The 24,942-nt window shown below is 43.2% G+C and overlaps 1 protein-coding gene across 1 annotated transcript in view; it reads right to left on the bottom strand.

The window, feature by feature from the left end:
• LOC103815278 (multiple epidermal growth factor-like domains protein 6) overlaps positions 1-24,942 on the bottom strand; it is a 183,272-nt gene that overhangs the window by 61,861 nt on the left and 96,469 nt on the right. The window contains exons 5-6 of the mRNA XM_050978185.1: positions 23,735-23,857; positions 4,458-4,580 (exon numbers count right to left, since the gene is read on the bottom strand). Coding sequence (XP_050834142.1) covers positions 4,458-4,580; positions 23,735-23,857 — 246 coding nt within the window. The remainder of the gene's footprint in view (positions 1-4,457; positions 4,581-23,734; positions 23,858-24,942) is intronic.

Genomic DNA, 24,942 nt, shown 5'->3' with positions numbered 1-24,942 from the left:
CCTGTCTGCCAGGACACAGCAGAGCCCACACACCATGAGCTCCCAGCTCCCTGCACATTTGTATCCAAAGACCTGTTTTTCAGCAAGAATATTCAAATAAGATGAAAATATTTCAGAAGACGAAAAACATCTTCAATCCAAGTGACAGAATATACATGTTGGCTTTTAAAAGTGCCATTTTCTCCCTCTGTTTCTGGGCACGAGCCAATCTGGATGCAAGGGGAGATGAGCAGCAACCTGTCATGATGAGGGTTTGGGAGGATCTGAAGGTGGGAGGGGACAGGTGTGAAATCCATGAGTCCCAGTGAGGTGTGTGGCCGTGCCAGCAGCCAGGGGTTGCTCTGGAGCAGCCAGGACAGGTTTGTCACCAGGCTGGATCCGTGAGAGGAGGTGCCAGGCTGAAGGAGAAGAGCCCCCAGGGACAGGACAGGATTGTGCTGGTGGCTGCCAGGCACCAGCAGCACCTCTCTGAGCAGAGAGAGACTTGGCACCTCCTGGGTCTGACTCCAGCTGTCACTAAGGGCCTGTGGCTGGAGGGCTGAGCACCTCCACAGGCAGAAATATGGCCTGACATTCACTTCTCAAAGATTTACTCTTGGAATTTGGTAGAAACCCCGCCCTGATGTGGATCCCAGACAGGCTGGGGATGATGCCAGGTGATGCCAAGACAGGGAGGGGGTGTCTGGGAAGAGGGACAGTGGTGGGAGACAGCAGGTGAGAAAAACAGGGATCACAGAATGGTTTGGGTTCATCCTAAAGATCATCTCATTCCATCCCCTGCCATGGCAGGGACACCTTCCACTGTCCCAGGTGCTCCCAGCCCATCCAGCCTGGCCTTGGGCACTTCCAGGGATGGGGCAGCCACAGCTTCTCTGTGCCAGGGTCTCCTCACCCTCACAGGGAACAATTCCTTCCTGACACCCAGTCTAACCCTGCTTTCTGTTGATTGAAAGCCTTTCTGCCTTGTCTGTCACCATATGTCCTTGTCAAAACTCCCTCTCCAGCTCTCCTGCAGGCCCCTGATCTGATAACAGTTTAAAAATGCACATTTCTCAACCCATTGTTTTTTATAGTAAAGGTGATATTTTTACAAAGAGCTGGCTCTGAAGCCATAGTTAGATACATGCATAGCAACCATGGGGTTAGAACATGCAATCTCTTCCAACCTGTGTTTTCCTTAAATCCAACCTTGGCAGTGACAAGAAATGTAACTTCAGACATACAGGGCTTATATATATGTTGGGAAACACAGATTATAGAGTTGTAGAGATATTTTCTTTGTTACTTTCTCAATATGCAAGAGCCTCAGTGTGCTAAAATCTCCATAAAAAACAGCATCTCAACAGCTTCTCCACATAAAGCAGACATCAAAGGTAACAGCTGGCACCAGAGATGAATCAGGGTCTAATGGCTGTGCCCTGTTTCCACTTCTAGGAGTTCAAACAGGAATAAATTCCACTGAAGACAATGAATTACAACAGTCCAAACCCACAGCCTGATACTACAATAAACATGTTCTTTCTGAGTCTCTCAGCTTTTCAGATACCAGCTGGTTAAACTCCAGTGAAGTCAAATTCATTGCATTAACATAATCAAGGCATTACAAACAAAGCAAACAAAAAAGTTGGACAGGGTTGCAGTGAATATTTGCTCTGGCACGTGTGTTTATAAATTAATTCAATGCTGAGCAAAATTTTTAGGACCAAAAAGCTGAAGGAAGAAAAGGAGCATTGAAAGAGATGGGATTTTATCATGGCACAAAGTACTGGGTGACATCAAAGGATGAGGAATTGAGCAGTTTATTCTCACACACTGAACAAGGCAACCCACTCTGGAGATTTTTGGGTCTGAGCAGAGCATGGGCAGAGTTCTCTGCCTTGGAGTATGAGCAGAAGTTTCCAAAGAGAGCAGGAAGAATGGCAAAAGCAGATTCCCTCTCCCCACGTATTTTAAGGCTCCTACTGGCAGAGGAGGGATGAACCAGCAGACACAAGTCAGGATCCCAAACACCCTGTGCTGAGGTGGCAGGAGGACCAGATTTACTGGAAAGCTTGTGTCAGCAGCTCATAATATTCCATGGATCACATGAGGAAGTGTCTTGTCCCAGGTTTTTGAGTCCTCAGATGTAGGCTGAATATCTTTTAAGATGATAGATCCACTTCCCTATGTATGGGAGATTTCCAAGCCATCCAGGCTGCAAAATCTGCTTCCCCTCAAATGATTTTGGCACTTTTGTTCCTACAAACACGGGGTTGCCAAAAAAGAAAAGGAGGACGTGGAAAGAATGAACCTAGCAGCAATCTGGGCTGGGCTCCTCTGAAAAGCCTGTCCAGAGGGACTCTTGTTTCTTATTTCTGCAGCTGAGATAATCACCTTCCATAAACAGCTCAGTGCCAGAAGGTGGTCCCTTTTCTTTCTCAGCATGCAGGAGAGATCCTTGCATCCTCTGAAGTATCCATGGAAGAAATACCACTGCTAATCCAAGCCTGTTTGAAATGCTGGCTGTTCTGCTGGGCTGCTCTAGGTCAAAGGAGAGGGGCATTAGTGGTTTGCTTCTCATCAGATGAGTGCTGAAAGCTGAATGTACAACCTGGTGCTGCACAAGGGGCACACTCTCCATCCCCAACAAGCAGCTACAGCCCAAATCCTGATCCTAGGCACTCCTGATTTATATGAAATGCTTCTCCCTGTCCTCATCAATTAGTAACTGTCTTGTTCTCCAATGCATGAGAGCTTATTGTATCCATTTGTTTTGGTGCCTTGTCTGAACAGCTGGAACAGGACTCAATATCCTCCCTCAGTATCTTGTGCATCCATTATTGTGATAGCAGAGCTCTCTGAAACTCCTGCCTCCCATCTCGGGATTTAGTTTTGTTTCTCCTTGATAGTTTCTGAGACATTGCAAACAAAGCTGGCCACTGTATGAAGTACTTTGAATAACTTCTTGAGAATATTTACATTTATTAAATGAAAGCTTGTCCTCTGATATTGTTAGACAAAGTTAAACTGAGCTTTCTGATTATGTGAGGCAAGAGCAAACCTAACTATTTCGTGTCCACAGAAGATTTTACATATTACACAAGTAAATTAATTTAATTTCCATTAACATCTACTCTTTGCCTTTATCACACACTTCTCATTCTCTTTTTCCCCCCAAAGTCCCTTTAGTCACCTTTTCGTATAAAAATCCCTCTCCACCACCAATGGGACAATTCAAAAGGAGTAATGTAGTTCAAACAACACAGCTTTCGCTTCTGGGTCTTCCCTGGTCAGATCTGATCTGAGTGAGATTAATTTCTCTTTTAATTCACAGAAAATCACAATTGCTTCTAGTTAATTATGAACCACTCTGCTTTTACATGATTTTTTCCCTCTCACTATAGTGTTTCCTTGTCCACTCCTTCACCAACTAAGATAATCAAGAAAATACTGAGACTTCATCACATTTTTAATTGCAGTTAATTACAAAACACTGAAAGTCTCTGTATGTGATAAACCCGAGAAGCCTAAAAGGGTAAGTTTTAAAATAAAAAAATCCATTATTCCCACAGCTTGAGCACTGGTACCTCCTGTGTCCTGGTTGCATCAGTGAATGTATTGCTGTGATAATTCCAGCAATGACTGATGACATCTCTGGCTGACGTTGAGCACAACCAAGGGACTTTGTGCAGGAGCTGAGGCCATGCCCAAACTGTGAGTGAACTTATTCTGCAATGTGGTCTGACTGTGCCTGACTGTGCTTCCCATATTACCTCAAATCAGGTTTAAAAATTTAAAGAAAAGGAGCCCTTTTCTGCTTCCCAGATGAAAGAACATTTTAATCCTTTCTGCAGAATTCAAAATTTTGACTTTTGTGCTGATTTAAATGCAATACAAGAATGGGTATTTCTGTTATTGCTTTTAACAATATGCAGAACTAACTCAGGTGTGCCTTGTTTCAGACTTTAGAGTCCAACCCAAGAAGCACAGGGTTTATTTCTACTGGCAGACCTGCAATCCCCTCCACATAACCAGGCAATGTGTCATGGCTGAGCTCCATGGTGCTCTCATTGACACCAGCACACACGGGGTGACTCCACCCTGGAAATCACAATCATTCACCCTGCACACAACCTCTAAAATCACCAAGTCCCAGGGCAGTGCTGGGATGTGCCACAAAAAAAAAAAAAAAAAAAAAAAAGCACTCAGAATTTTTAAAATATCGCTTGAAATTAAGACCCTAAGCTCTTCAATGCCTCCTGCAAAAGAATTTTCACCAACATGAGACACCATCAAAAAAACCCCCAAAAAACCACCAAACCACAAAACAAAATAAAGAGTAATTCTGGCAATACCTGAATCCTCCGGGGCTGTTTGAACCAGAATGGGTACTGATATTTAGTGAACACCCAGCCTGGAGAGTCAGAAGGCTTTGCAGTTAGAGAAGGGCAGAGCTGGAGGGTGAGGGGGTTCCTTACCGAGGCAGGAGCGGCCGTCGGCGTGGAGCCGGAATCCCGGCTGGCACTGGCACTGGAAGGAGCCCTGGGTGTTGGCACAGCCCTGCTGGCAGCCCCCGTTCAGCACCTCGCACTCATCCACGTCTGCAGAAGGAAGGGACAGGGTGAGGGAGGATTGCCAGAGAGCCCAGCACAGACACACCCTGGTTCTCCTGTCCTGCAGGGCTCATCCAAAATGCAAGGAGCTCTGGGGCTGGGTTGTTGTTTACTTCATTCTGGCAGCAAAGAAAAGGGGAATTTTATGGTATTTTTCCAAGTTCCTGCAGGCACTGCCTCTGTAGTTTCTGTTTCTGAAGTCCTGGTTAATTAGAGTGATTTGTGACATGGCTGTTTCCTTAAGGCCAAGAGAAAAATATAAGGGAAGAATTAGGGTTAGATAACACATCTGAGCCTGTAGGAACTGCTGGTCAAACCTTTGGCTTTTACAAAAACTTGCTCTATGAACATTTCCTTTTGCATCAGGCCTTTAATCCTCTTTGTTCTTGGGGGTACAAGCAGGTACAACCGACATGAATGGAAAACAGACACATTCTCCATCACCATTACATTTTCAACCATGCATAACACAGAGAGCTTAAAGAGAAAACTTCAGAAGAGTGAGGAATTTGTGCTGCATTTTCTGTGTCCCTCACCATACAAGCACAGAATCACAGAATGGTTTGGGCTGGATGGGACCCTAAAGCTCCTCTCATTCCAACCCCCTGGCCTTGTGCAGGGACACCTCCCACTATCCCAGGCTGCTCCAAGCTTCATCCAGCCTGGCCTTGGACACTTCCAGGGATGGGGGAAAATACTGTGCTTTGTTCTTCCTTGTGTTCTCCTAAACTTTCCATAGCATCTTCTCAGACAACCTCCCAGGAAAAGGATGTGAGCTCCTGCTGATATTTTTTCCAATGCTAAGCAGGAATCATTCCATATTTCAGGGGATTTTGGAGGATTACATTCGGTCAAATGAAGAGGCAAACAAGCATTAAACCAGCTTGAGAACACTGCTGTAAAGTTCCAGCTGAAAATGATGGACAATGATGGACAAAGATCAAGAAGAGTTTAAGTAAACAGGTGAAGGTCTAAGACAGAATCATAAAACTGAATTTCCAGAAGTACCACATAAGCAGTTTCTGCACCTCTTCAGCAATGCTGGGCTACTGTAAATAGCATTTGATTGACATGTTGACACCATTACCTTAAAAATCAACATGGGGTCATTGAAAATAAGGGTCAATTAGTCCATTCCCTGAAAAAAATCCACCTGGCAGATATTTGCCTAGATTTTGTCTGTCCTTTCCTTAGCAGTCCCCAGGGATAGCAGCTCCACCTCCCACCATCTCCCCCAGGGGCGATTCTTGTCCCAGATTATCCAAATGCCAAAGATATTTTCTTCCCCAAGTCAAGCCTCCCTCCTGCAACAGACATCTCTAAAGAACCCCCCTTTCAGCACTGCAGCCTCCTGCTGATTTAATTGCTCTTCAGATCATCTTCTGAAATTATCTAATGGGAGGCAAGTCCACAACTGCTCCTGTGGGGGAAGAGAGTCCACAGCAAAGGAATTCCCCCCCCCCCCCCCCAATATTGCACTTGAGGAACAAGGGTCTGGATTTCATATCTTTGCTTTGGTTGTATCTGTTTTGCATTTGGATGGTTTACATATTTTTTGAACGCTTTTATGTTTATTCCATTTTAGAAAATCTAACCACAATCAACTGAAAGAGGAAGTTTTAAAGAAGAATTGGAAATGCATAACATTCAGTTCCTGAGGAAATGCATTTATGATGTTAAATTTTAATACTTCACATGCGAATTTCCCTCACCTAAAATGAAGTCCTGGTGTTGACTGGTGTTTAAATTCAGACCATTTGCTAACATGCACCACTTTTTGATCCTTCTGCTGTATTTGTTGTTTTATTAGACTGTATACTACATGCATGTCCTACTGCCTGGAGACATCTGGAATATGCTTTTTTTGAAACAGAAATTTTGCCTTTTAAAATGTAAACAGTAAACAGAAAATGTTATTCACCTTGTTTAATTCCATACCGCTAAGAACCAGACTGCTGAAAAATGCCAGGACGAAATCAAACCCAGGAAAACCTTTGTATGGAGTGTCAGAGAAATAAAATAAGCAAAAAGACTCAGAAAAATAGAGCAAGGAAGCAGCTGAACCACATAGTACACCACGTTCCAGTATTTATACCTCAATAAACTCAAACACTGGGAGCGTCAGTATTTTAATTTTATAGGCTACGATCAGCTGGAGAATTTCTCTCATATACCAAACACAGTTTTAAGTTCAGATATTGGCACTTACAAAGGAGAAAAAATAGTCCAGCTAATAAAAACGAGCTGGGAGTTAGTGATATTTGTTAGTCTCCGTTTGCAGATTTAAAGGAGTGACTTGGTTTATGGGGGAGCTCTGCACCCAGCAGCATCTCTTCCCTGAGCAGCATTTCCCTCATGCTGGCACATCCCAGAGGGCCATAAAGTAGTGATACTTCTAAAAAGTAGCACGATTCAAGGCAAAATAAAAGATCCTAAACCACTTGTGCCCATGAGCTAGACCCAGCCTCAGCCTGAGCCTCCCCGCTGCAGGAGGAGGCGAGACCCAGGAGCTGAAAATGCAGCTCCACGACGCCACATCAACAGCAAATCTAATGACAGATGATCCCTTCCAGCCCCAGACTTCCTCTGCAAGATCAATATTTTAAGGATTATATGCTGAAAGATTCCTTCACATCCAACAGATAAAATCAAGAGAAATGCAAGGCGCAGTCGCCTTTCCACGTCTCCTCCATCTCAAGGCCAGGAAACAGCTTCACCCCCAGTTACAGCAGAAAAATTCCCTAATTATTTTGTCTGGGAAGCAGTCTGCAAAGCAGACACTGATCTAAATGCCTGAACTGCATTTGGAAGTTTCAAAAGTCTAAACTATTTGTACTTTCACGTTTGAATTGCTGTACTAGTAAAGGACACACGTAGCAGCAAAAGAACAGCTTTTGCTTTTGTAGGTACACAAGTGGACAGATTTTTTCTGCTTGGCTATAGAAAGATTAAATTATTCTAGAATAGCAGATGTATAAAAATATTTAAAAGCATTCTTGAAATATAAAGCCTTTCTATTTCAATTCTAGACCATCACAGGATTATGGAAGATTGTATCTGCATCTGTGATTAAATTTGGATTAGTTTCCAGCACAGATCAAACTGAAACACCTTCCAGCTCGAATTTCTATAGTTACAACCTAGGATGCTTATCTGAATAACCTGAATTTCAAGCCACTTAAGGCTTGCTTATCACAAGCCAGCCTGTGATGAAAGCAGCTGCATCCCCACAAGACAGAGGGAGAGCAATTCCTGGAGACAAGAAGGAAAATGAGAGCTCTGTGCTGTCCCCAGGCTGTCTTGCCAAGGAGATGACACTGCTGGGTGAACAAAGCAGAGGTGGTGTGTGGATATTCTCCTTCTCACCTTCAGAACACTTCAGAGATGCTTTACAGGGGGATTCCCCACTGAAGGCACCTTCCTGTGTCCTTGTTTGTTCAGCTTTCATCAGGAATTACCTAATACTCACTCAAACAAAACTAAGTCTGTGTGTTCCCAAGATGTAAAATATTTTCAGCTCCTCATGCTCCTGAGGGCTGTGCTCTTGGACTGACCCTTCCTCCATCCCAGCACCTCAAGTTCCAAACACAATAGAGGAAGATGGGATGCACAAATGCCCAACTCAGTGCCAGCACCTTTCCCTTTCCAAGGACAGATCCCACAGGTGGAGTTCCAGGTTGTGAAATCCTCCATACCCTTGACTAAAGGCCCTGCTAATCACCAAGGAAGTTGGTCCCTAATTGACTTGATTACCCACATTAAAATCTTTTTGCACTGCCCAAAACCTGTTTCAGTGCAGAGCTGTGTGACTGCTTGTTTGAAATTCAGGATTGTCACATTAGGAGCTTTTTTCATATTATTAAAATGCTCAGGAACAGCTATGATCAATCAGTTCCTCAAAAATACACAGAGAGCACTAATAAACATAGATAATTAGTGAACCTGAAATCATGGTTTTTATAAAGGAAGGAAGAAAGAAAGCAAGATCCTGCCAGATCAATACTCTACTAACAGAAAGCTTTGCTTTTTAGACCACTAGGAAATGCAAACAAGATACAAAACTGAACTCCCAAAAAAAAAAAGAAAAACAGGATAACAAGCCTCTATTTTGGAAATCCTGAATGGAGGAGGGATGATGTGCCAAAGGTATCCCAGGGATGGATACTGCCAAAAGCTCCACATGACACAGGGTGACAGCAAGGTCTGCCTCTCAAGGAGCTTCCCCCAGCCAGTGGCATTTCTTGAGGGTGACAAATGAACAGGCTTTCCCTCCCTTGACTATTAAAATTTGCAGATTGAGAACTGTTCAGTGTTTTCTGAGAGATAAGCAGACAAAAAACTTCCTCTTCCTAGTGCCCAGGCACTGATGGAGAAAGAAACCAGAAGTGGACGGACCAACCTCACCACTTAGAACAGATATGAGGAACAATTTTGTCCTGGAAGGGGTCATAAAGCATTGGACCAGGCTGCTGGGGCAGTGATGGGAATGTCACCATCCCTGGGCATGGTTTAATGGTGGACACTGTGGTGGTGCTGGCCTGACTGCTGCACTTGATCTTGAGGGTCTTTCCAAGCTCAGTGGTCGTATGATTTCAGGATTGTTTATTTATTAATTAGTTTTCAGCACAATCTCTTCACTTTGTCAAGCAGAGAGCAACACAGAGAGACCAAAGAGCTGTGAGCATCAGCCACCCCACAAACACCAGCACATGGTGGTTTTCCATATGGATGGGAAGATTTCTGTCCAGCTGGGAGCTGATGTGAGAACCTATTCCTTGCTGGCACCTGCACAGAGGGACCCCAGCCCCACCACAGCATCTGTCGGTCTGGCCCAAATGACTTCCTCTAAAGCATAACTACACCCTTTTTTTAAATGCCTAAGAAATACTACATAAAAGAGGAATGAATGACACACAAACATTTCCTCCTTCCAGCCACCACAGTCCCCCAGCTTGCTGCAGAAAGGATGAGACCAGCAGAAGCAGGGAAACACAAAACCCCTACTTGGATTTACTCAGAGAATGGTTCATGCTGATGATTTTCAAGTCAGATTGTAATTAAAAATAATTACAATGGTTATTTTTTTAAAAAATCCAGACCAGAAAGAAAAAACATGGTCTAGTCTTTGCAGCATTATCTTAAAATTCACTAAAATCAGGGTGTGATCCCTCTTTACCCGGGGAGCTCTGTGGGCCACTGGTCCCCACAAAATATTGTGAGGATCAGTCAGGAATGATGGTGACAGAGGGAGAGGGAAGACTGGATCTTAAGCAGAGTACCACAACAAGAAACATTACGAGGCTCTATTTAAAATTATCACAAGTGGATAAACTGTTCAACTCCAACACAGATTTGGGAATAAGTTCCAACAATCTGGCTCACCCCCCCTTGCCCCGACCAGCTCCCCCAGACTCTTCAGCTGCAGATCATTTCATACATCTGATAAGAAAACTCTGGTTGTTTGCTATTTAATGTGATATTTTAAATCAACAAAGATGCATGACAGTGCTTTGCCTTCTGTTATTTGTAACTACACTGTTACTACTCTCTTTTCTATATTCCAAAGGGTGTTTAAACCTCACAAAAGTTACAAAGTGAAAATATCATATGGTCTTTCCCCACTAATTACATGGAGGATTTTACACATTATTTAGTGTGTTTTTCAATTAAATAATTTATGTAGTCATGGGAAGGAAGGGAAACAGGCTTGGTTCCCAGACATTCTTAAGCTGATCACAAAAGTCAGAAATTATTCTATAAAGTAAAACTTAAAATAAGCCCCTGTTATTGCTGTAAGTAGGTAAATTTATAACAGATTCAACTCACAGCTTCCTTTAAATCACAGAACTGCTCAAGTCTCAAGCTCAGAAATGTCCAAAATTTGACAACCGGTGTGAATTCCCTCACAAAGCAAGACATAATTTGCTCTTGCAGCAGAAGTTTTGAAAAGGATCTCTCCCCTCTTACTAACACACAAAGGATTTTCAGGGTTTGAAACTCCTGTTGCTAGAAAAATATTTGGCCATCTTTTCCACAATGAAAGTAGTTTTACATTGGTATTGACTCTGGGAAGGAAAATACAAGTTTGAATTCTGGTCCAAAACAAAGCCTAAAATTAAAAAAAAAAAAAAAAAACCAAAAAAAAAAACCAAAACCAGTTCATATTAATAAAAATGAATTAATAAAAAACATATTTCTTTTTCATTGAACCAAACTGAGCAGCAAAGATTGAGAAAAGCAGTTTTGGGTGGCTGGGAAGTTTTAAACGGCAGAACTCCTGGTCTGGAGCTTTTTTTTAATGCTCCACAAAACACCACAAATACACCACAAGCTCCTTTGAGTGGTTTCCTAGAACCTGGTGTTAAAACACCTCCACAAAACAGCTTTCAGCATAGATAAATGTGCTCCTGCAGAGCCAGCTGGGTCATTTTGAACTGTTAGTGCTCCCAGGCTTTTATTTTTGCTCCTCAGCTATTTGTTCTGCCCTTTGCTGGCCCCTGCCATGGATTAGATGAGCATCCATTGTATGAGCCAGCCAGGTCAGCCCCGACCTGCTGCAGCTTCCTTGCCTTCCTCACTGCCAGGTGTCCCAGGCAAGGCTGATCCAACAGGATTAACTCATGGAATGGCTCCAGCAAACCAAAAGAGGCTGGGAAGAGGCTGGTTAAAAGGCAAGGTTAATGATTCCTCACCCAGTTTAGCCCCTGCAATCTGGTTTCACAAGGGAGGAGGACCCTTGTTGGAGCAGCCAGTTTTCTACTACATTTCTCCAGCCAGGACTAAGGACAAAGCAACTTCTACCAGCACCCATTTTGCAGGCAAAGAAAGAGGCTTTACAAGTGATCTGATTATTTACCTGCTCCTGAAAATGGGGAAGGGTAGGTAAATAATGGCATTAGACCACCACAGCTTTTTGTACCAGGTTCACTGTCTGTCAGTCTGTCCTCCAGACCGCCCTGAGATTTGGTCCATCATGGACAGGCATTTTCTGCCCTGTAGCTGGTACTTTGTCCTACACCTCAGATGCTTTCCCAGGTGGTTTTAAGGATTTCCAGCTGTGCCTAGGCCAGGTTTCACTTCTCTCCTTCTGGTTTCTCTCTCTCTCTACACAGGAAACACCAAAGGATGGAAACCACAGCACTGTGAAATGTTGAACAGCAGAGTCATGAATGGGACCTTGTGTTAGGTAATAAATATTTATGTCCAGATCTGAAAGGGGATGCATCTCCTGATGCCTGTTTTCAAGGGAAAAAAAGACAGAGGCATCTCCAAGGCATGGCATTCTTGACAGATCCATGGAGCAGCAGTGGCAGGAGCTGCCCCACCCCCTGCTTTTGGGGAGAAGACTTCTGTGAGCACTGCAAGGGACAATCCACCCCATCAAGTCTAAGAGACGGGGATTTCATCTCCTTGTTTGTCCCTGGCCTTACTGGGGAGTAAAGAGATGAATGAATTGTCATGAGATACCGTGCAACCCTGTTAGTGGGGGCCTCAGGTGACTGGAAGGAACAACGTTGACCTGACACAGATCCTGGTAATCTGAATTCATTGAATTTGAACTTGGTATGGCAGAGCCTTCCTTTTTTCCTTTTGCTTTCCTCCCCTCCCTTCAATATTCCTTTCAAGCTAAGACTGGCACCAGACAACCACTTAAAGTGGTGACTTGTTGCTCCCAATGCCTGGACCCTGCCACCACAGTTCATCTCCCCCAGGAGATCTCCTGGGCAGAGAGACAAGAAAAGAGAAAATTGGCCAACATTCGTACAGCCCATTTCTGCTTGCTCTCCATGCCTGACATGCCACTCTCTCACGAGATATTTAACAGTGGTTTAGCTCAATAAACATCCAAGAGCCCCTCATCCACAGCTCTAAATGCAAACCATATGTTGCAGATGAAAACCCTGAAGATTATAATTAGAACTGTCCATTCAATTTAAACAAAGTCAAGAATGAAAACTATTTCAAATTCAATAAACAGGCCATTTCAAAGTGTAGACACTGTGGAGGACAAGCTTAACAACTTAATTGACAGGTAAAGCTTCATTTCTAATCCTCATTTTGATATCATCTGTAGCCTCAGGAGTCAAAACACATCACTGCTCAGTGCTCAAAATATGCAGAGAAAATGAAAATGTCAGCTGAATGAAAAAAAAAGGAGAAGCATCTGTTTGATAGCTGTGTAAGCCTGTGATATGTAAACTGCTTTGGAGTCAAGCAGCCCTAATTAGAGTTTCAAGGAATTCTTCATTAAATATCCAGACAGAGACATATATATATATATATATATATATATATATACACAAAATCACACACTTTAAGCAATTATTGAAACCAGACAATTTGCAGGAAAACCAGGCTATAGAATTAAAGAAAGAACATGACAATTTCACGGCCAGACCTCAGACAACACTGTGATGTTTTCACACAGCCCTGTAGAAATGTATTCTTCCATCTTTTCACAAAGCAGGTCTCTATGTTTTTCTCCACTTTAGAGTATTTAAAACAAAAAAAGAATGATCCATTTTGGGATCTTGGTGTAGTACACAGCATCTCAGCAAAGAAAAGCCAAAAAGGAAGAGTGATGGGGTTACCAGCCCCCACAGTAGGGTTAGACTAATAGATATTTTGGCAACTGCACCCCCTTGACAACTCCAACTCCCATCAACATGAAACCCACACAGATGGACGCAAACTCTCAGTGAAGAACTGTGCCAGGATAAGTGAATGACCACATGAAATAACAAGGGAGTACAAGCTGAAGAATGACAAACAGAGAAAAGGGTAACTTAGGCTCCTAAAAAAATAAAAAAAACAACAACCCCCCCCCCCCCGGCTTCATTAATGTTACTGCTTCCAGCAGAAAAGAGGTAAACGTACTGGCTGCAAACAGGGAAGTAGGAAGGGAACGTTTTAAAGCCAAATATCAAAATTTCAGGCGGTTTCTGCTTAGCAGAAAGACTTTGAGATCACCAGTATCAGCAGCTACTGCAAGACTTTCGGATGTGGGGCGGAACAGCAGAGAGAATATTTGTTATGGGTCTATCAATTTTTAAATACAGCTCCTCAGCACAACCCAGTTGGGCCCTGCTGTGAGGTGGGAGGGTGGCAAAGGAGGAGAGGATCTCTATGAGGAGCTGTACTTAATAAGTGACAGCATGATACAGCCCAAACTCCTTGTGTGGACTGAGTTCTGAGCTGTATTAAGGAGGTTTATGTGTTGGGCCATCAGCATCTCCTCTCGGCAGGACATGGCAGTCTGCAAGAGTAGTCCTGGAATAAAGAGAGAAATGCCTGATGTGATGAGAACACCTGGATTTTGCTAGCAGCAATATTAATGCACACTTGCTGAGATCCGTGCCTCTGCTACAGCAGAATGCAGAGAAATGTGTTTTCCACACACAGCAGGTAAAACATGCACAAGAAAATTATAATCATGCAAACACCTTCATAATCTGGTGTTTCCAGCTTACAGTACATGTGCTGTGCTGGCTGGAGATAGAGGTGTGGTTTGTGACAGGGACAGCACAGGCACCATTCAGCCACCAAGCTCCACCTCTGCCACTCTGAGGCTGAGACCACGGCACAATCTCCTGTCCCCCTGTCACAGCTGGCTCCTGGCATTGCTCTACAGCCATCAGTTCATGGGGTGCCTCTTCAGGTGCCACCACAAGCACTGATCCCCACTGGAGCCATCCCAGATCCAGGACTATCTAAGAGATAAACTGCCAGGGAGCAAAGGACAGCATTTTACACCCATTTTCTTGCTCTGCTTCCTTTATGATAGAAATCACGTGTGACTCTGCAGAGGTTCTAGCAGGAGAAGAGAGAAGTGACATTAACACATCCAAAACCTGCCCCTGCCACCTTCCAGAGCTGGATCCTAATCATCAATCACAGAATGGCTTGGGTGGGAAGGGGCTTGAAGATCAACCAGTTCTAATTCCCCTGCCACCTTCCACAAGCTCAGGTTGCTCTGAGCCCTGTCCAGCCTGACACCTTCAACTCTTCCAGGTATTCCACGAATTCTCTGGGAAACCTGTGTCAGTGCCTAACATCACAGGGAAGAATTTCTTTTCAGTACCTGATCTAAATCTGCTTTCTGTCAGTTTGAAGCCATTTCTCTCTGTCTTATCACTCCATGCTTTTCTTGAAAGTCCCTCTCCAGCTCTCTTGGAGCCCCTTTAGGCATTGGAAGGGGCTCTGAGTTCTCCCCAGACACTTCTCAGCTCCAGGCTGAGCCACCCCAGCTCTCTCACCCTGTCTTTGTATCAATAATCTCACCAGGCATGGAAGAATTTACTTTACTTCCTTTTTTCTTCCTCTTCCTGAGATTAAAATCCACATCAAATTAACCAACTGATTGCTCCATTTTTATTACTAGTTGTTTTTGAACTCCTTGGCTGACACTGAATCCCTTTTGGGACAGGAGCTGTTCACAGGGTTCTCAGGTGGGCCTTTCACAGAGCTGGCGTGCAACAACAGCAGGTTCACTTCAAGTTGTTCTTCTAATATATCCCAGCTAAAGCCCTCAGGTACTCCTGTAATTGAAGTTTGAGTAATCCAATATGATGTTGATCAAACTACTGATCTTTTAATAATGCAGTGTAGCTCTCCCAGCAGTTGCTATCTCGCTGACAGTCATGTCTGGATCGCTTCCTTTGGGCCAAGGCTTTGAACAGAGTTTCTGTTTGCTTTAGATTTTATCACAAATTGTTTTAAAGCTCTTTAAGGTTGTATCAGATGGCTCATAAAATCCACAGGCATTTTAATAATATATAAAAAAAAAAAAGGAGTTCTATGAGGTGTCCAGGTGAAGCACAGTATTAAAGGCTCCCAAAGAGGAACACAAACACCACTCAGGAGCTGTTCTCTTTCCCGTCCCTGTACCTGCCGTCAGTTCTTGTTTACACAGCCTGTAGGCAAAGCTACAGAAAATGCTGTAGCCACCCTGCACAATACCCTCCTCTGAAAGGCAAATGTGCACATTTTTCCCCTCACAATTTCCATTTAAAGTACGAATTTAAGGTTTTTCTAAGCCTCGCCTCTCCACACAAGAATAATTCAGCTGCAATTTGCATTTTCGATGTGCTCGAAATGAACACCAAGATGACTCATGTGCTGTTTATAAGATGCCTGTATTTGCTGGTAAATACCTTGCTACAAACAAGCTATAATTTAAGTATTCAGAAGTCTTACTTCTGCATAAAATTACTACTAAGTGTAATTTTGGAGACCATGACCAGAGCTTCAATTTCAGGCTTGCAAAGCTCTTCCTACACAATGATTCTTAAAAGTACGAGTGGATTTTCTTCTCTGATAACAGCAATCATTGTATCTCTGTAATTGCAGAAAAGATTACCTGGCTTTTAATTCACATTAGTCAGCTCCAACAATACGGTGCTTCTTTCCTTTCCTTCAAAATAAACTAATTATTGTCAATCAGCCCACTGGAATGTTAACATTCTCTATAACCTGCCTTTCAGATGTAGTCATACATGCAAAAAACTAGCTAATATAAACTAATCAGAGCCCTAGAAATATATCAAAACATATTTGTACTGCAGTCTATCATTTTTTGTCGCATTATTTCCAAATATTATCTTTCATCTGGACAATAACAGCCTTTTCATATAGCTCTGTAATGCTTTCCATCTAACTATTCACTGCTCTCCCGTTAATTAAAAGCACTGAGTGCCTGAGTAATATGGCAAACACTGCAATACTTCTGAACTTTAAATGTTTTCACTATCAAAAGCTGATCAATACAGCTTTATGCATCAAGTGGTTTGGACAAAGAAAATTCTCCAGGGCAGTTTTTTTTTGCCCATGCCCAACTTTGTTGTGAGCACAAACTCACAACTGCAATACCTGGAGTCACTCAGAGAGGAACCACGGAGGGGGTGACAGCCGCTGTCCCCGCACATCCCACAGCCTGAAGGACATTCCTGCCCAAGGACAATGGCAAGTTGAGGTTCCTGCTCCATGTTTGCTTCCAGCTGGTGGGGCTGGAGGAAGACAAGGTAGCTGGAAGGCTGGGGAAGCAATCCCTGTGCCGAGTCTATAATCAGCTGTGACGCATGGGGAGCCGCCAGCTCCATATGGCAGACGCCGTGGAGATGGGGCTGCCCAGAAACAAGCCCTCCCCTTCAGATCAGTGATCAATAATTCATCTGATAACTGGAATGCAAAGGGAAAAGGTGCCAGTTTTCCCTGGAGTACGAGCAATGCTGTGCTTTTTAAGAGATGCTGCTGCCTTGGAATGCAGCACAAGGTGAGCTGCAGGGAATGTGTGACAAGCAGACATGGTGACAAGCTGCACTACACCTAACCCTGTGTTAGGTAGTGTTCTAACTGTGTACTAACCCTCTAGGTCTGACATAACCTGAAAATTAAACTGCCAGTTCCACAGTTTGTTTATACAAAAGGTTGTTACTAAAAGGTGGCAGCTGAATTAAGCATTCAAAGGCAAATTCTAGGCACCAAAAAACAAGCTCCATGGAGAAAAAGAGATTTACCAAGATTATCTGGAAATAATCACTGAATCCATGAAATATAAGTGGTCCCAGTCTTCCCCAAAAGTCAAGGGCTTTTGGGTAGGACTCCTTCAACTGTTTTTTTGCAGCCTTGGATTAGGCTAACAACACCCTTGACCCAAACTGGTGTGCATAAAACTTGTACTTAAAAAGTGACTGCAAACTGACTCAGCCTGTTCTCAGCTCCCATGGATGAAAACACATATCCAGGATCAAGGAGCTCAGCCTCCAATGGCAGCGCTCACTTTGGAGGGAGCTGTCACAACTGTGAGCCTGTCTGCCCCGAGGGATGGCAGATGTGAGAATCTGGGTGGTTCAGCTCGCAGCCGCCTTTGTTCGGTGTGAGAGGGAGGAGCAGGGAGCCTTCAGCCACAGCCAAGCAGGAATTGGGAAGAAATCAAAGCAGGGCAATTAAAAAACTTAAAAATAAAATTTAAAAATATATTTTAAAAATCAAAAATCAAAAATAAAAAATAAAAAAATTCAAAATTTAAAAATTAACAGTAAATCAATTATCAGAGCATCAGATGCTCTTGTCTGCCCAGACTGACAGAAATGCCCGGAGCCAGGTGGGAAGTGTCTGTTCTGGCCCAAGCAATGTGTGCCTTCCCTAACTGAAGAGAAACAGACAGAAAATGCTGGGATTTGCTGAGTTTAGTATTCAAAGTGTTTTAATAAGATGGAGAAGGTTTGTGTAACTGGGTGGTTTCTGCTGGGGAGGGCTCACAGAAAGCAAGGGGACTGCCCAGACCAAGGCACTGCCAGCCTGGAATGAGCCCCTGAAATTCAGCTCAAGCTCCTGCCTGCTCAGACTTGCCAGGAATCAGCACTCAGGTAATTAATTTTAAAAGTCCAATAAGCTGAAGTCAGTGTTACCCTTACTACGACGATGTTGTCATTTTTACTACTTATTTGGAGGGCTTTTTTTGCTGTAGAACTACCAGGAACAGACAAATGCAGACAGATGACACAATTTGCCTGGGAGAGTGTAACAACTCCACGCTGCTATTGATCCCAGCTGGATCCAACACAGCATGGGAGAGCACGAGGGAGGTCAGAGAGCAACCTCCAGCCATCATTTCTTCTCAGAGAAATGCCTGAAATTGAGAATTCCGAAAGAATGATTTGGGAGTAGAAATAAAATTAGATTCCCCATCAAGTTTGCAAATGTAGAACATCTCCAGCAGTTTCTGCCCCGAGCTTCTCTGCAGCCATGCACAAAAATCACACAGTCCTCCTGCCCAAATCCAGCAAAACCACAGAACTCTGAGTGCACAATGCCAAACAATGTTTATAATGCACAATTAATCCCTAATCTCACTTAATACAGTTCCCTCTGTAAGACAAGTAGGGGAACCCTATTTTTTTTTTTTTTAATTTCCAACTGGGATCTGAAATCAAAAGCAGTTATTAAGCTTTTTACTCATGACTAAAAATAATGATTTGACAGGTAGGAGCAATTATAATTAATACTTAAATGTAAAAACAGACATTGTTTCTTGTTGAATGTGCTTAAAATACAAGACAGTAACCAATATTCTGGATGTAAAAACTAATGGAGAAGAAAATGTTTACTCTTCACCCCCTCCCTTGGCAGATTACCGCCAGTTTTTTATACTTTGAAATGTAAATACTTGAAATTATCTGACTTATCTCTAAATGCCCAAGATGGACTCCCAGGATACCTGACAGCCACTAAAAACAGGTTTGGAAAAATCAGAAAACCTTCTCTCCTCTCACAAATCTTTTTATTTTGCCTATTCTTTTTCTCCTCTTTTCAAAATTGCTGTAAAATTCCAATACCCTGAAAGGCCTCAGTTATCAAGGTGGTTCTCCCAGGGTGTGCTGAGGTGGTGAGGTGGAGTTGTCCATTCCCCTCACTCTAAGGCAGACATTGGGTGGACAGAGTAATTCAGTGACAGATAATTCCATAATTGGGAAACAATTCCTGCAACCGGATTTATTTCCTTGTCTCAAGACAAGATCTTGAATTAGAGGAAGATGAAGAGGGTTGGGTGGCTTCACCTCATCTGAGGCTTCCTTCACTTGAGTGCTGCAAGATTTGAGTTCAGCTGGTCTGGTACTTGCTGCATCTGGAATAAGAACTGGTGCTTTTTGATATTTGTAAAATATATTCTCCTTGTTCTCCTTCTGCTGAAGTGTTCCTGGCAATAAGTACCTCAGTGTCATGGCCTGCCAACAATGTGTGCTGAATCAAAGCAACTGCTAGAGTGAAGATCATGCAAAAGCATCCTGAATCCTTCCAGTAGACTGATTTCTTCTGTTCTAATAAAAATTAAATAAATATGATTAAAAATGCCTTGGCATTTCCTTCCAAGTGCATGGTATTGTTCTTTTATCACAGAACACGGCAGACACCTGTACATTGATTTGCTGGGCAGGAAAAACAGCCCAAATGCAGAATTTGGATTTGTTCTCTTCAACAAAACCAGAATTTGGATGAGAATAAGTTGTGTTTCAGACCTTATTAACTTAAAAAATGCTGTCACCATATTAATAAACACTTTCTTGCTCTCAGACATGTCTCTCAGTATTCCTTTTAGCCCACCAAGGCAACAAACAGCGTTTGGAGAGTGCCCCCCTGCCCTGGAAGCAGGCTCCAGCAGTAACCCCAGTGACTCCTCCATTTCTGGGGTAACCAGTGGTGGCCCTGGCACAGTCACACTCTGCCTCTGGAGGCAGCTGCTCCCTAATTCCCCCTGGCAAAGGCCAGGAAATCTGCCAGAGCTCCAAGGTTTGACTGAAACCCCCAGGGATGGGGTTACAGCCATTGCAATATCTCTCTAATCAACCAAACAGGAGCTCCTTTTCATCAACAGTTAATCACAGGACTTCACTTGTCTCTAAGTTCCTGCAGTTGCCTTGACAGATGAGAGCACAATAATATAAATAAGAAATGACAGTTTACCAAAGAAGGTTAACATAAGGTCACGACCTTTTTCTACTTGACTTCTGCAGCTTATTCATGTGTGAAAACACGCTTTTGTAGCTGTAGCCTCAGCATCTCTTACAGATCTGGACTTCTGCCAACAACTGAGCTTTAAAATTACCATTTAAAATACCATTTTAAATGGTATTTATGTTCAGAAAATACAATTTCTGCATTTTGCGATGCTCGAGTAGAACTGCTTCGCATCAGAATAAAACATGCAATGAGGATAACTCTGCATTTCACAGCCTATCTCCCTGACACAGTGGTGCCTCTGCTGCACAAACGAGGAGGTATTGGGCACACACCCACTCCCTCTCCCTTCCTCAGACCAGGTCACACCTTTCTGAGCAAACCCACCCACGGCCCCTGCCCAGGCTGCCCCAGGAACAGCACACGGATGCACAGGGCACAGCATCAGCCTGACAGTCCTACACTGTTAAATGTCAAATATTAATTTGTCACATTATTTGTGCAGTGATTTAAAGCCAAATCCTGTCTCATCACTCATTTCCATCAGGCACACGAGGAGCGGGAGGGAAGCAGGAGCTTTCTGTCACAATCTGAAATGCCTGCGCCGGGAGCTGCCAGGAAATATTTCTCTGTCAGAGAAGCAAACTGAAGTTCTGAGCATGAAGGCTGGAGAGTGAAAGCTGCAGAATAACATGGAGATAATTAGCTTTGAAAGGCTAATCAGGTCACTGCTCTGGCTGGCATTTCTATGGAGGTGCCTCCAGCTCACTACATCTTGCCTCTCCATACGAGTATCCCTCACCAAAGTGAAGTAAGACCTTACAAACTACATACCCCTGAATGACATATCCTGCCAAAAGAGCCCCCAAATAGCCAGGAAAGATCTCTACAAATAGCCAGGAAAGATCCCTACAGCCCTTGGAATGAGGATAGACCCCACAGCACGGGTCTGTGCTGCCAAATCCTGTTCCCAATGTGGGTCCAACCAGTCACAGAATCCCTCAAGGAGGAGGTTTAATCAAAGCTGATGCAATAACTATTTTAAGATTATCCCACCTATTTTATGCTGTTGTCTTGTGCATATTCATGAAGCCTTGTGTCTTGCACACACCTCTGACACCCTAGAAGGTGGAGATGTTGTCATTGTCAGCTCCTTCAAGCTGTGAAATGAGGCCTTTGGGTCTTCAAAAAAATTACTCACAAACCCCCAGCAATGCTTGATCAAAAGAGCAGTGCACTTCAGTACATTGTTGGTTAGTGAATTTTTATCCACTTTCCCTTCCTTAGCATTAAACAGCTACACATGGCTAAAAAAATATTTCTAAAAGCCCAACAGTTCTTTCCTGACATCTTTCCCTTTTGTCAGAAGGATGCTCTATTTTGTTTCTGAAAAACACGATCAATCTTTCCAGTAATAATGACTTGCTGAATAAGATCTGTGCTACTTCCATGCTGCTTTTCTAACAATGCACCTTATTTGTACCTTGGCTTATAAAAAAGCCCCGTGCACTGATCGATCATTGCAGGCACCAGTGAAATAAAACCAACCACGAGACAAGTAATGGCAGCAGAACAATAGTGCACATCTATTTAATGCCTGAGTTTAGACTAAGGGGTAACATAAAGCACAATGGTGCTATAAAGGCAGAAAGAATGGAACAACCCAGAACAACAATAAACTTGATTCCTCCAAAACCAGTGGTTAACCTGAATGAGGAGCTGTTTTACTCCTATCTGCAAAAATGACTCCTTGGAGCAATGCAGAGGCAATAATAAAACCCCAGTTCACCCCCTGGAAGTCCCTCCAGCAGAACTCAGTTTTGTTTGAGAGCTCACTTTCCCTCATGCAGTAACCAACCACTGAGTTACTCATACTGTACCACCTGATGGCCACAAGTTGGCTGAAGGTGGCCTCCTTGCAGGTCAGTACAGCCAAATTCTGTCACCTCTGCAAAAGCTCAGGTGTATTTAGTGACACCACCACGCTCACTCTGTTTTATGACTTGAGCACTTCCAGTTCATTGTGTTTTTTCAATATTTGCCTGAGGATTTAAAAAAAATAAAATGGCCTCAAAACAGCTAATAATGTATTCCCCTGCAAATCCTGGTCAGATAAAATACAGCGCAAAACTCAAATACCTTAAGCTCTGTTTGAGTTTTTAAAGAGTGTCCAAAAGCTTGAATTTAAAGTGTATTGTAAGAAGTGAATTGTGCAGAAGGAACACTAATTTGACTAACTTATTTTAATAAGACTAGTCTAAAGGAAAAATTGCTCTTGCATGCTAAGGATTATGATGAGCAGGACTCCTGCTTTCAAAAACCTTGGGGTTTGGACAACTTTAATGCACTGAAAGCAGTAAGTAGGCATCAAAACACAGACCTGTGCACTGGCCCATGAGCATATTGCCAGTCAGTCCCCCAAAGAGGCAACAGAGGTGAAGCAGCAGGGATCTGTGAATCATAAATGATATTCCTGGGCTGAGCTCTCCTAAGGCCCAAATGAAAACACAGAGGACCATACTGAATCACTTCAATCAAAATAACATAACCATCTACAGCTTATTTCCATTGCCAAGGTGGATCTCAGCTGATAGGCTGCCATAGAAAATAATTTTATAATCTTTTAGTGAAAAAAGGAGTGCAGCCAAATAAATTATAAAGTTAGGAATAATCACATGACCACAGACAAGAAAGACATTGCTTTATCCAAACCTTAAAAAGGGGTTGGACAATGGTAAAATGAAATCTTGGAAGAAGGGGATTTGTGAGACCCTGTGCAATGGGAAAAGCCAGAGAACACAGTTTCTTTTGAGAAGGTGATAATACAGTTCATGAAAAGCTGCCCTGAGATTAAAAATAATTATCACCTTTGATGCATTTACTGCAGCACTGAAATGCAGGGGAGGTGCAATCCAGGCCCACAGCAGAACACACCAGGTGATGTGGCAGCACATCCCTGTTACCTGTGTCAGGGGAAAGCTCAGGAAGAAGGAATTGCTCTGGCCTGCACTACAGCACACCTTGGGTACCTCACACCTGACCTTCTGCAGCACCCAATGATGCACAAAATGCAGTGACTCTAGGTCAGCACATCATCTGGCCTTGTTTTCAGCCACTCTGTTTGCCAGTGAGCCTTTAAGAAGTCTGACCATAATTCATCATGTGTTCTAACACATTAAGTTCTTGCATAAGAATGAATTTTACCCTATAATGCACTAACTAGACTTAAATTTCCCTTAGGAAAAAGACAAATGGGTTTACAGAGCATCTGGTTTTAAATCCTTTTTTATTCAGCTAATCTCTAGCTGTGGAATTGTGATTGAAATATGAAAATGTATGTGTATTTTCTGATAAGAACCATTTTGCTTAAGAGACAGATGAAATATTATCAGGCGTATACATTTTCTTCAAGTTTTTCAACTGATGACGGAAATCCCATAATCAGAACATGGCACAGCCAATCCAGGTTAAGTGATAACATTTTTTTCAACAAAATAAAACAAAACCCCAACCCTTTGAAGTGTTCTTACAGTTACATCTTCATAATCCAGACATGAGAAGATCTGCGCTCTCGACAACTCTGAGCACACGCTCTTCAGCTGGCTCCACATAAAAGCCAGCATTTCCTTCCCTTCCCTAAGTCTGTTGATTCCTTAATAGCAGTGAGACACGGTACAAAGCATTACCTGCACAGGATTTTCCATCTTCCCCCAGCTTCTGGCCAGCTGGACACTTGCAGTGGTAGCTGCCGATGGTGTTGCAGCAGCGGTCGTGGCAGCCGCCGTTGTCCATGGTGCACTCGTTGACATCTGCCAGGAGAGAGCACAAACACCAGTGAAGGGTGGGCACTGACCACGGTACCTGAAGATCTGACGACAGTCGTGTCTGAGTGATGTGGAAAAATGAGAAATTTTCTGAGGTAAACAGCTCGGGACCCTGAAGCAACCCCAGGATCAGCGACTCCCGGCTACGGTGCTGAGCCCCTCCACTCAGCCAGGCTGTGCCAGGGGAGGTTTGGGTTGGCACCTAAAACATTTCTTCATTGAAAGGATTTCCAAGCACCGGAACAGGGTGCTCAGGAAGTGCTGGAGTCACCACCCCCAGAGGGATTTAGAAGACAGCTATCATAGAATCACTACAGTTGGAAAGCACCTGTGAGATCCTGGAGCCCAGCCGTTAGTGGATGTGGCACTTGGGGACATGGTTTAAAGGTGGGCTTGGCAGTGCTGGGTTAATGGTTGGACTCAATGGTCTTAAAGGTCTTTCCAACCTAAAAGATTCTTGCTCTCAGGTGAGACAGCAGAAAAGGAAGATTAAGCAGAAGGAGGAAGATTAAGCAGCAGAAGATAAGCATCACTATGACTGTAAAAACCACAGGCAGTTACTTCGTATTAGTGGCACTCCTCATCCCCAAGGGAGAAATGAGGCTTTTGAAAAAACCATTTAATTAGTTTGTAAAGAAAAATCATAAAAAAAATAATTTCACAATCATGCAAGAGAGGTGAAAGCCTTTCAACTGCAACCCTTTGGTGTTAAAGACTAAAATTTACCAAGGTTTGTTAGTCCTTTGATGAGCTCAAGTTTCACTCGACTGGTTCATTTCTGATCCTGGCTAAAAGCCACAGGTTAAAAGAAATTTTTGAGGAGGTTTCAGACTATTAAAAAGCTAAAAGAAAAGTGTATCACAAATCACCAACTTTTGCTAAAATGTAGCTGAAGAGGCACAAACCCACTAAAACCACCTCATTTCACTACAGCTTTGGATTCAACTCAAAATGATAATTTCTTTGTCCTCAGTGATACTGGAAAACACTGGCAGGCTATAAAGAAATAAACCAAAATTCAGTCATCCCAGAGCTACACAACAAACCAAATCCCAACTTGCGTGAATCCA

Source organism: Serinus canaria, chromosome 9 (assembly GCF_022539315.1).
Source record: "Serinus canaria isolate serCan28SL12 chromosome 9, serCan2020, whole genome shotgun sequence".
Classification (NCBI taxonomy): domain Eukaryota; kingdom Metazoa; phylum Chordata; class Aves; order Passeriformes; family Fringillidae; genus Serinus; species Serinus canaria.
This window is presented reverse-complemented; position numbering and strand designations above follow the sequence as displayed.